The sequence below is a fragment of the Cyclopterus lumpus genome, chromosome 12, assembly GCF_009769545.1.
Source record: "Cyclopterus lumpus isolate fCycLum1 chromosome 12, fCycLum1.pri, whole genome shotgun sequence".
Lineage (NCBI taxonomy): Eukaryota > Metazoa > Chordata > Actinopteri > Perciformes > Cyclopteridae > Cyclopterus > Cyclopterus lumpus.
The window spans coordinates 21,492,128-21,504,612 of NC_046977.1; the positions used below are offsets into that span (position 1 = coordinate 21,492,128).

Here is a 12,485-nt window from a genome sequence, read left to right on the forward strand (position 1 = left end):
CCTCTAGTTAATAAGTGTTTATTAGAGGCAGCTTCACAAAAGAACAACACGTATCAATAAGTGTTTATTAGAGGCAGCTTTACAAGCTACTGTATCAGATTGTTCATTGTTTAGCTATAAATGACATAATTGAAACCACATCAAATTGTTTAAATGCAGTCATTTCCTGTTTCATGACTGTTTACCACACGTGGTCTCCTTGTTGGTCTTTAGGGCTGTGTCTCCGTCTTTACCCCCAGTCTCTGTATGATGGGATGGAGGAGGCTCATTGTCCAGGGGTGGAGGAGGAGAACCTGAGCCACTTGGTGCTGTTGCTGAAGAGGCTTGATATTGCCGACATGGGACAGTGCAAGTTCCTCGACAGACCAGGTACTTTATGAACTACTTTGAATAAGGTTTAAGACCAGCTGACTGTTCTTGTTTTCACCTTGTGAGTCTGTGTGTCAGTCATCACGGCTGAATGTGTTCCAGGAGGACTACTCTACCAGCGCACAGTTATTTATATGGCACATTTCATAGCACTTAACAGATTACATAATAAGCACTGAATAAAAACAATGAACCAAGGAGATTTAAAAGAAAATGAATGAAAAGCAATGTTGAACAGGTGGTTCTTTAGCTTGTATATTAGCAGCATAGAGTTTAGTTTTAACTCAAGGAACAGGGTTTGTACTGGACATCTGATAAGTATCTAGTACCTACATGGTGGAGTGATTTATGGACAAGAAATACAATTCTGGCAGAAGCAGGGATCAGCTACAGCTGCCTGATGATGTCCTGGAGCACAGCTCATGGGCAGAGTGGTCGTCCCGAGACCACAGGGTTCCCGGTTCCATCCCCGCTCTCCCCATAGTTCATGTTGAAGTGTCCTTGAGCAAGGCACTGAACCCCCAGTTGCTCCTTAATAACTAAGGAGGGGTCAAATGCAGAGAAGAACTTCATATATGTATGTAACTATATGTAATATGACAATAAAATATGCTTTATCAAAGCATTGATCATATCTTGACATAGTCTCTGATCCTTATGATATTCTAAGGTGGTAGAAGGCTAATTTAGTTATTGATTTATTATGACTCCTGAAATGTAGGTTTGAATCCAAGGTGTTTAAGTTAATCTTTATTCTTTTTTTTCAACCCCAAAAACAATCTCTTCTGTTTTTTCCTCATTTAACTGGAGCACATGTTGGAACATCCAGCTACTAATTGGTTTAATATCTTCTCCCAGGTGTTCTATTAAGCTAGATTAAATAACGGACCTCCGCTCTGATGCTCCATGTCTCAAAGATAGGACTCTAATTCAGGGCCTTGTTGGAGAGACCGAACCAGTGTCAACCATCAAATGCAGCAGTCGAGGACGGAGCCGTTCTTTTTAAAGTTTGGCCTGTAGGGTGATCCTCCATGGTCCATAGCTTTAACTCAAACTTCACCAATAACCTTTAGTATTTTAGAATTGAGATTGTCCAGAAGATCATCTACTTATGTTATACATGACAGAGAGAAAATACTACGCTACTGTACTGTACTCATTTACTAATCCATCTTCCCTAACTACACCTCCAGTAACTTCACCTTCTTCCCCCTTGTTTTCCTCTTTTATCCCCCTGTCTCCTAATCAAGTTCTTACCTTGGTAACCTCTGCCCGCCCAACCACCTGCCCCCTTGACCCCATCCCTTCTCACCTTCTCCAGTCCATTGCTCCGGACCTTCTTCCCTTTCTCACCCATCTTATTAACACCTCCCTCTCAACCGGCTGTTTCCCTAACTCTCTGAAGGAGGCGGAGTCAACCCTCTCCTGAAGAAACCCACTCTCGACCCATCTGAAGTCAACAACTACAGACCTGTCTCTCTCCTCCCCTTCCTTTCCAAAACTCTAGAGCGAGCTATCTTTAACCAAGTCTCCTCCTTTCTCCACAGTAACAACCTTCTAGACCCCCACCAGTCTGGATTCAAGGCTCTCTGTACACCAACTCTCTCTCTCTGTCATTCTCTCGCATGGCTTCACCTACCACAGCTATGCTGACGACACCCAACTGATCCTCTCGTTTCCCCAATCCGAAACACAGGTAGCAGCACGAATCTCTGCCTGTCTGACTGACATCTCTCAGTGGATGTCTGACTGACATCTCTCAGTGGATGTCTGTCTGACATCTCTCAGTGGATGTCTGACTGACATCTCTCAGTGGATGTCTGACTGACATCTCTCAGTGGATGTCCGCTCAACACCTGAAAATTAACCCGGACAAGACTGAACTTCTCCTCCTTCCAGGAAAAGGTTCTCCCACCCACGACCTAACTATTAACTTCAACAACTCAGTGCTGGCTCCGACTCCGACTGCCAGGAACCTCGGTGTGACACCTGTCAGTCAACTCTCCCTGACTGCCAACATTACCGCAATAACACGCTCCTGTAGGTACATGCTGTACAACATCAAGAGAATACGACCTCTTCTCACTCAGAAGGCGGCACAGGTTCTGGTCCAGGCTCTGGGCATCTCACGTCTGGACTACTGTAACTCCTCCTTCAGGTCTACCTGCTAATGCCATTCGACCTCTACAGCTCATCCACAATGCAGCTGCTCGACTGGTCTTTAACCTCCTAAATTTACCCACAATCCTCCGCTCCTCCGCGACCTTCACTGGTTACCAGTGGCTGCAGCATCCACTTCAAAACATTGGTACTTATGTATCGTGCTGCGAACAGATCGGGTCCGGTCTACATCCAGGACATGGTCTAACTTCACACCCAGGACATGGTCTAACCTCACACCCAGGACATGGTCTAACCTCACACCCAGGACATGGTCTAACCTCACACCCAGGACATGGTCTAACCTCACACCCAGGACATGGTCTAACCTCACACCCAGGACATGGTCTAACCTCACATCCAGGACATGGTCTAACTTCACACCCAGGACATGGTCTAACCTCACACCCAGGACATGGTCTAACTTCACACCCAGGACATGGTCTAACCTCACACCCCACCTCGTTCACTTCACTCGGCTTCTGCCAATCGGCTTGTAGCTCCTTCACTTCGAGCTAAACACTCAACAAAGTCACGACTGTTTGCTGTGCTGGCTCCTCATTGGTGGAACGAGCTCCCCATTGACATCAAGACAGCAGAAAGTCTCTACATCTTCCGTCGCAAACTAAAAACACATCTTTTTCGACTATACCTTGAATAGGGAGGGTAGAGCCGTAGTAGCACTTAAATGTCTCTTACTGATAGCACTTTGTTGTTTAACCTTAGTGAAGAAATTGTACTTGTTGTTCTGAGTTTTGACTCATGGTTTAATGCACTTATTGTAAGTCGCTTTGGATAAAAGCGTCAGCTAAATGACATGTAATGTAATGTAATGTACTCACCCCTAGTATAGTGTCCACTATGATGGTCTGTCTGCCTTACCATCCATCTGTAGGCAGATGTTGTCCCTGATAGCTTCACAACTGTGTAACATGCATCAGGACACAGATGTGTAGTCGAGATCAAAATGATCTGTGTTCAAAGACGGGTCCAAGCAAGGGGACCAGAAGTGGGGGGTGTGAAGTTGACTAGTTTTATTCATGTTTGAATGATTGATATGATTGTGTTTACGTGAGTCTTCACAAGTGACCAAAGAGGCCAAATAGACTCTTTATCTCTCTATTTGAAACTAGTTGGGAAGCACACAACATAACTTTATTGTTAACATTAATACATACTCTAATAAATGTAGTTTAGTAAATGAAGCGGTACTCAGGATGAAGCAGCAGCATGTTTCATGGTTGACCAATCAGCGGTGCTCAGCCTGTCACCTCCCCATTCCTGACCTATCAGAAAGCACTACCACACCAGCGTGGACTGGTTTTACACCAGAAACTGTTCTACAGGGTCTTAATGTAGTTCCTGGTTCCTTTGGGTGAAACAGAGTTAGTTTCTCAAAAGGTTCTGGCTCAGCAGTGGACATGGCCTAACAATCAGCTCTGGTCATGGGTCTGATGGGTCAACCAGGTTTTGGATCAGCTCTGATCACCCTCAGGCCGACTTCGATCAGGTCTGACTGTCTGAGCTCGTTCTGCCTATGGACCAAAGTGAGGCTTACACACTGGTTCTGGACTGAGGACTGTGATGTTTTGACTCAGCGATCAAGACTTTGGGGTCAAATGTGGTGACATTTTTGAAAAGGATGTGAATAAAACGCTTTAGGAACAAGTTTCCAAACATATTCACTCAAGTAGTACGTATGAGTAAGTATCGATAAGTCTGGTGATAATCTATATTTCCTTATGGTCAATAAATCTCATGTGTAGACCCAAACCAACAGAGTGTATCAAGTCCAGTGTGTGGATGTCTCCTCTTCCTCTGACCATAGAGCTCCATTAAAACACATCAGTGAGCCTCACTGTTGCTCTGGTGACATGTTCCTTCATCCCCATCAACACACAGACACACACACACACACACACACACACACGTCCTGCTAGAGCAACACATGTGGATTCATCCGCTGCTGAAAATAGTCCCCAACTGTAGCTAAGCAGAGTGTCTCTACTGTTGGTCGTCTTTGTTGCTTCTTCAGACCTTCATCACGGACAGTTTGCAGTTCAGTGCAGAACAGTTGATGTCTCCATGTTTACCTTCCATGTCTCCCTCATTCCCAGCCCCCGAGGCTCTAATGCAGGCTCTGGAGGACCTGGACTACCTGGCAGCCCTGGATGATGATGGGAACCTGTCAGAGGTGGGCATCATAATGTCCGAGCTGCCACTGGAGCCACCTCTGGCTAAAGCCCTGATCGCTGCCTGCGAGTACGACTGTGTTGATGAGCTGCTCACTATAGCCGCCATGCTGACAGGTAAAAGAACACAGGGAATCATTTTCCTGTTTGGAAAACCATAAAAATGACAGTCGACTCACATTCCATAATAATAATAATAATAATGCATATTTATGAATCAACGTTGATTGAATGCAAACACACATGCATAAAGTACTTCCATATTGACTTGTGTACTCTTGATGTGATCGTTGTCTTCTGTCAGCTCCTTCCTGCTTTGTGACAGCAGAAGCCAACAGACAGGAGGCTGCTGTCACATGCTGGCGACCCCTGATGCACGCAGAGGGAGACCACATGACTCTCATTAATATTTACAACACCTTCATAGAGCGTATGTACCCTTCAGCCTTCATTATATTAATACTGTGTTAGTCACTGGGGTCCCACTGATCATGGAACCTATCAACAAAGTGAATTTAGATGGGTTGGTTTCAGACACTTGTCTCATCATTGGACACATCATATCGGATCACTAACTTAACAGTTCTGTGTCACGTGTTTAAGCATCACAGGGAATACAGAGTTTGGGATTCAGGATTATTGTGGCTGTAGAGGCTTTATAACATATACAGCCATGAATTAGTATTATTAGTAAAAATTGACATTGAATGGTCTCTGTTTGGTGATTGCAGATAATCAGGATGAGGCGTGGTGCACGACAAACTTCCTCAGTCACGCCGCGTTGCGATTGGCTGTGGTGATCAGGGCGGAGCTGCTGGAGGTGATGCAGCGAATAGAGCTTCCTGTTTCTCCTCCTGCTTTCGGATGCCAAGACAACTGCACCAACATCAAGCGCGCTCTCATCTCAGGCTTCTTCCTCAAAGTAAACACCCTGTTTTCTAAAACTGAGTTATAGACACCTGCCGAACTAATGACAGTCCTCAGCTGTTCTTTGGGTTTACTGCGAGCTAGCAAACGTGAGCGGGCTAATATGAACATTCTACCTGTTTAATGTCAACATGTTAACATTGTGAGCTCACATTAGAATGCTGACTTTACAATTTATACTAAGTACTGACTTACTTGTTTCTCTGACTGTGGACTCTTGTCTCTCTGTCTGTGGACTCTTGTCTCTCTGTCTGTGAACTCTTGTCTCTCTGTCTGTGGACTCTTGTCTCTCTATCTGTGGACTCTTGTCTCTCTGTCTGTGAACTCTTGTTTCTCTGTCTGTGAACTCTTGTCTCTCTGTCTGTGGACTCTTGTCTCTCTGTCTGTGAACTCTTGTCTCTCTGTCTGTGGACTCTTGTCTCTCTGTCTGTGGACTCTTGTCTCTCTGTCTGTGGACTCTTGTCTCTCTGTCTGTGAACTCTTGTCTCTCTGTCTGTGGACTCTTGTCTCTCTGTCTGTGGACTCTTGTCTGTCTGATTGTGGACTCTTGTCTCTCTGTCTGTAGACTATTGTCTCTCTGTCTGTGGACTCTTGTCTGTCTGATTGTGGACTATTGTCTCTGTCTGTGGACTCTTGTCTGTCTGATTGTGGACTCTTGTCTCTCTGACTGTGGACTCTTGTCTGTCTGATTGTGGACTCTTGTCTCTCTGTCTGTGGACTCTTGTCTCTCTGTCTGTGGACTCTTATCTCTCTGATTGTGGACTCTTGTCTCTCTGTCTGTGGACTCTTGTCTCTCTGTCTGTGGACTCTTATCTCTCTGATTGTGGACTCTTGTCTCTCTGTCTGTGAACTCTTGTCTCTTTGATTGTGGACTCTTGTCTCTCTATCTGTGGACTCTTGTCTCTCTGTCTGTGGACTCTTGTCTCTCTGTCTGTGGACTCTTATCTCTCTGATTGTGGACTCTTGTCTCTCTGTCTGTGAACTCTTGTCTCTCTGTCTGTGGACTCTTGTCTCTCTGTCTGTGGACTCTTGTCTCTTTGATTGTGAACTCTTGTTTCTCTGTCTGTGAACTCTTGTCTCTCTGTCTGTGGACTCTTGTCTCTCTGTCTGTGGACTCTTATCTCTCTGATTGTGGACTCTTGTCTCTCTGTCTGTGGACTCTTGTCTCTCTGTCTGTGGACTCTTATCTCTCTGATTGTGGACTCTTGTCTCTCTGTCTGTGAACTCTTGTCTCTTTGATTGTGGACTCTTGTCTCTCTATCTGTGGACTCTTGTCTCTCTGTCTGTGGACTCTTGTCTCTCTGTCTGTGGACTCTTATCTCTCTGATTGTGGACTCTTGTCTCTCTGTCTGTGAACTCTTGTCTCTCTGTCTGTGGACTCTTGTCTCTCTGTCTGTGGACTCTTGTCTCTTTGATTGTGAACTCTTGTTTCTCTGTCTGTGAACTCTTGTCTCTCTGTCTGTGGACTCTTGTCTCTCTGTCTGTGGACTCTTGTCTCTTTGATTGTGGACTCTTGTCTCTCTGTCTGTGGACTCTTGTTTCTCTGTCTGTGAACTCTTGTCTCTCTGTCTGTGGACTCTTGTCTCTTTGATTGTGGACTCTTGTCTCTCTGTCTGTGAACTCTTGTTTCTCTGTCTGTGGACTCTTGTCTGTCTGATTGTGGACTCTTGTCTGTCTGATTGTGGACTCTTGTCTGTCTGATTGTGGACTCTTGTCTCTGTCTGTGGACTCTTGTCTCTCTGTCTGTGGACTCTTATCTCTCTGATTGTGGACTCTTGTCTCTCTGTCTGTGGACTCTTGTCTCTCTGTCTGTGGACTCTTATCTCTCTGATTGTGGACTCTTGTCTCTCTGTCTGTGAACTCTTGTCTCTTTGATTGTGGACTCTTGTCTCTCTATCTGTGGACTCTTGTCTCTCTGTCTGTGGACTCTTGTCTCTCTGTCTGTGGACTCTTATCTCTCTGATTGTGGACTCTTGTCTCTCTGTCTGTGAACTCTTGTCTCTCTGTCTGTGGACTCTTGTCTCTCTGTCTGTGGACTCTTGTCTCTTTGATTGTGAACTCTTGTTTCTCTGTCTGTGAACTCTTGTCTCTCTGTCTGTGGACTCTTGTCTCTCTGTCTGTGGACTCTTGTCTCTTTGATTGTGGACTCTTGTCTCTCTGTCTGTGGACTCTTGTTTCTCTGTCTGTGAACTCTTGTCTCTCTGTCTGTGGACTCTTGTCTCTTTGATTGTGGACTCTTGTCTCTCTGTCTGTGAACTCTTGTTTCTCTGTCTGTGGACTCTTGTCTGTCTGATTGTGGACTCTTGTCTGTCTGATTGTGGACTCTTGTCTGTCTGATTGTGGACTCTTGTCTCTGTCTGTGAACTCTTGTTTCTCTGTCTGTGAACTCTTGTCTCTCTGTCTGTGGACTCTTGTCTCTCTGTCTGTGGACTCTTGTCTCTTTGATTGTTGACTCTTGTCTCTCTGTCTGTGAACTCTTGTCTCTCTGTCTGTGGACTCTTGTCTCTTTGATTGTGGACTCTTGTCTCTCTGTCTGTGAACTCTTGTTTCTCTGTCTGTGGACTCTTGTCTGTCTGATTGTGGACTCTTGTCTCTCTGTCTGTGGACTCTTGTCTCTTTGATTGTTGACTCTTGTCTCTCTGTCTGTGAACTCTTGTCTCTCTGTCTGTGAACTCTTGTCTCTCTGACTGTGGACTCTTGTCTGTCTGATTGTGGACTATTGTCTCTCTGTCTGTAGACTCTTGTTTCTCTGTCTGTGGACTCTTGTCTCTCTGTCTGTGAACTCTTGTTTCTCTGTCTGTGGACTCTTGTTTCTCTGTCTGTGGACTCTTGTCTCTTTGTTTGTGGATTCTTGTTTCTCTGTCTGTGGACTCTTGTCTCTCTGTCTGTGGACTCTTGTCTCTTTGATTGTGGACTCTTGTCTCTCTGTCTGTGAACTCTTGTTTCTCTGTCTGTGGACTCTTGTCTCTCTGTCTGTGGACTCTTGTCTCTCTGATTGTGGACTCTTGTTTCTCTGTCTGTGGTCTCTTGTCTCTCTGTCTGTGGACTCTTGTCTCTTTGATTGTGAACTCTTGTTTCTCTGTCTGTGAACTCTTGTCTCTCTGTCTGTGGACTCTTGTCTGTCTGATTGTGGACTCTTGTCTCTCTGTCTGTGGACTCTTGTCTCTCTGTCTGTGGACTCTTGTCTCTTTGATTGTTGACTCTTGTCTTCTGTCTGTGAACTCTTGTTTCTCTGTCTGTGGACTCTTGTCTGTCTGATTGTGGACTCTTGTCTGTCTGATTGTGGACTCTTGTCTCTCTGTCTGTGGACTCTTGTTTCTCTGTCTGTGAACTCTTGTCTCTCTGTCTGTGGACTCTTGTCTCTTTGATTGTGGACTCTTGTCTCTCTGTCTGTGAACTCTTGTTTCTCTGTCTGTGGACTCTTGTCTGTCTGATTGTGGACTCTTGTCTGTCTGATTGTGGACTCTTGTCTGTCTGATTGTGGACTCTTGTCTCTGTCTGTGAACTCTTGTTTCTCTGTCTGTGAACTCTTGTCTCTCTGTCTGTGGACTCTTGTCTCTCTGTCTGTGGACTCTTGTCTCTTTGATTGTTGACTCTTGTCTCTCTGTCTGTGAACTCTTGTCTCTCTGTCTGTGGACTCTTGTCTCTTTGATTGTGGACTCTTGTCTCTCTGTCTGTGAACTCTTGTTTCTCTGTCTGTGGACTCTTGTCTGTCTGATTGTGGACTCTTGTCTCTCTGTCTGTGGACTCTTGTCTCTTTGATTGTTGACTCTTGTCTCTCTGTCTGTGAACTCTTGTCTCTCTGTCTGTGAACTCTTGTCTCTCTGTCTGTGGACTCTTGTCTGTCTGATTGTGGACTATTGTCTCTCTGTCTGTAGACTCTTGTTTCTCTGTCTGTGGACTCTTGTCTCTCTGTCTGTGAACTCTTGTTTCTCTGTCTGTGGACTCTTGTTTCTCTGTCTGTGGACTCTTGTCTCTTTGTTTGTGGATTCTTGTTTCTCTGTCTGTGGACTCTTGTCTCTCTGTCTGTGGACTCTTGTCTCTTTGATTGTGGACTCTTGTCTCTCTGTCTGTGAACTCTTGTTTCTCTGTCTGTGGACTCTTGTCTCTCTGTCTGTGGACTCTTGTCTCTCTGATTGTGGACTCTTGTTTCTCTGTCTGTGGTCTCTTGTCTCTCTGTCTGTGGACTCTTGTCTCTTTGATTGTGAACTCTTGTTTCTCTGTCTGTGAACTCTTGTCTCTCTGTCTGTGGACTCTTGTCTGTCTGATTGTGGACTCTTGTCTCTCTGTCTGTGGACTCTTGTCTCTCTGTCTGTGGACTCTTGTCTCTTTGATTGTTGACTCTTGTCTTCTGTCTGTGGACTCTTGTCTCTTTGATTGTGAACTCTTGTTTCTCTGTCTGTGGACTATTGTCTCTCTGACTGTGGACTCTTGTCTCTGTCTGTGAACTCTTGTCTCTCTGTCTGTGGACTCTTGTCTCTTTTATTGTGGACTCTTGTCTCTCTGTCTGTGAACTATTGTCTCTCTGTCTGTGGACTCTTGTCTCTCTGTCTGTGGACTCTTGTCTCTTTGATTGTGGACTATTGTCTCTCTGTCTGTGAACTCTTGTCTCTCTGACTGTGGACTATTGTCTCTCTGGCTGTGAACTCTTGTCTCTCTGTCTGTGGACTCTTGTCTCTCTGTTTGTGGACTCTTGTCTCTCTGTCTGTGGTCTCTTGTCTCTTTGATTGTGGACTCTTGTTTCTCTGTCTGTGGACTCTTGTCTCTTTGATTGTGGACTCTTGTTTCTCTGTCTGTGGACTCTTGTCTCTCTGTCTGTGGACTCTTGTCTCTCTGTCATTTGACTATTGTCTCTCTGTCTGTGGACTCTTGTCTCTCTGTTTGTGAACTCTTGTCTCTCTGACTGTGGACCTTTGTCTCTCTGTCTGTGAACTCTTGTCTCTCTGATTGTGGACTCGTGTCTCTCCGTCTGTGGACTCTTGTCTCTCTAATTGTGGACTCTTGTCTCTCCGTCTGTGGACTCTTGTCCCTCTGTCTGTGGACTCTTGTCTCTCTGTCTGTGGACTCTTGTCTCTTTGATTGTGAACTCTTGTTTCTCTGTCTGTGGACTCTTGTCTCTTTGATTGTGAACTCTTGTTTCTCTGTCTGTGAACTCTTGTCTCTCTGTCTGTGGACTCTTGTCTCTCTAATTGTGGACTCGTGTCTCTCCGTCTGTGGACTCTTGTCTCTCTAATTGTGGACTCTTGTCTCTCCGTCTGTGGACTCTTGTCCCTCTGTCTGTGGACTCTTGTCTCTCTGATTGTGGACTATTGTCTCTCCGTCTGTGGACTCTTGTCTTTCTGTCTGTGGACTCTTGTCTCTCTGATTGTGGACTCTTGTCTCTCTGTCTGTGGACTCTTGTCTCTCTGTCTGTGGACTCTTGTCTCTTTGATTGTTGACTCTTGTCTCTCTGTCTGTGGACTCTTGTCTCTTTGATTGTGAACTCTTGTTTCTCTGTCTGTGAACTCTTGTCTCTCTGTCTGTGGACTCTTGTCTCTTTGATTGTGGACTCTTGTCTCTCTGTCTGTGAACTATTGTCTCTCTGTCTGTGGACTCTTGTCTCTCTGTCTGTGGACTCTTGTCTCTTTGATGGTGGACTCTTGTCTCTCTGTCTGTGAACTCTTGTCTCTCTGACTGTGGACTCTTGTCTCTCTGTCTGTGGACTCTTGTCTCTCTGTCTGTGGACTCTTGTCTTTCTGTCTGTGGACTCTTGTCTCTCTGTTTGTGAACTCTTGTCTCTCTGACTGTGGACCTTTGTCTCTCTGTCTGTGAACTCTTGTCTCTCTGTCTGTGGACTCTTGTGTCTCTGTCTGTGGACTCTTGTCTCTCTGTCATTGGACTCTTGTCTCTCTGTCTGTGGACTCTTGTCCCTTTGATTGTGGACTCTTGTCTCTCTGTCATTGGACTCTTGTCTCTCTGTCTGTGGACTCTTGTCTCTCTGTCTGTGGTCTCTTGTCTCTCTGTCTGTGGACTCTTGTCTCTCTGTCTGTGGTCTCTTGTCTATTTGATTGTGGTCTCTTGTCTCTCTGTCTGTGGACTCTTGTCTCTCTGTCTGTGGACTCTTGTCTCTCTGTCATTTGACTATTGTCTCTCTGTCTGTGGACTCTTGTCTCTCTGTCATTTGACTCTTGTCTCTCTGTCTGTGGACTCTTGTCTCTCTGATTGTGGACTCTTGTTTCTCTGTCTGTGGTCTCTTGTCTCTCTGTTTGTGAACTCTTGTCTCTCTGACTGTGGACCTTTGTCTCTCTGTCTGTGAACTCTTGTCTCTCTGATTGTGGACTCGTGTCTCTCCGTCTGTGGACTCTTGTCTCTCTGATTGTGGACTCTTGTCTCTCCGTCTGTGGACTCTTGTCTCTCTGTCTGTGGACTCTTGTCTCTCTGATTGTGGACTATTGTCTTTCCGTCTGTGGACTCTTGTCTTTCTGTCTGTGGACTCTTGTCTCTTTGATTGTGGACTCTTGTCTCTCTGTCTGTGGACTCTTGTCTCTCTGTCTGTGGACTCTTGTCTCTCTGTCATTTGACTATTGTCTCTCTGTCTGTGGACTCTTGTCTCTCTGTCTGTAGACTCTTGTCTCTCTGTCTGTGGACTCTTGTCTCTCTGTCTGTGGATTCTTGTCTCTCTGTTTGTGGACTCTTGTCTGTCTGATTGTGGACTCTTGTCTCTTTGTCTATGGACTATTGTCTCTCTGTCTGTTGACTCTTGTCTCTCCGACTGTTGACTCTTGTCTCTCTGTCTGTGGACTATTGTCTCTCTGTCTATGGACTATTGTCTCTCTGTCTGTGGACTATTGTCTCTCT

General features: G+C 45.4%; 1 protein-coding gene across 1 annotated transcript in view; it reads left to right on the forward strand.

Annotated features, from left to right (window-relative positions):
* dqx1 (DEAQ box RNA-dependent ATPase 1) overlaps positions 1 to 12,485 on the forward strand; it is a 70,539-nt gene that overhangs the window by 42,759 nt on the left and 15,295 nt on the right. The window contains exons 7-10 of the mRNA XM_034547156.1: positions 214 to 369; positions 4,647 to 4,838; positions 5,026 to 5,151; positions 5,453 to 5,643. Coding sequence (XP_034403047.1) covers positions 214 to 369; positions 4,647 to 4,838; positions 5,026 to 5,151; positions 5,453 to 5,643 — 665 coding nt within the window. The remainder of the gene's footprint in view (positions 1 to 213; positions 370 to 4,646; positions 4,839 to 5,025; positions 5,152 to 5,452; positions 5,644 to 12,485) is intronic.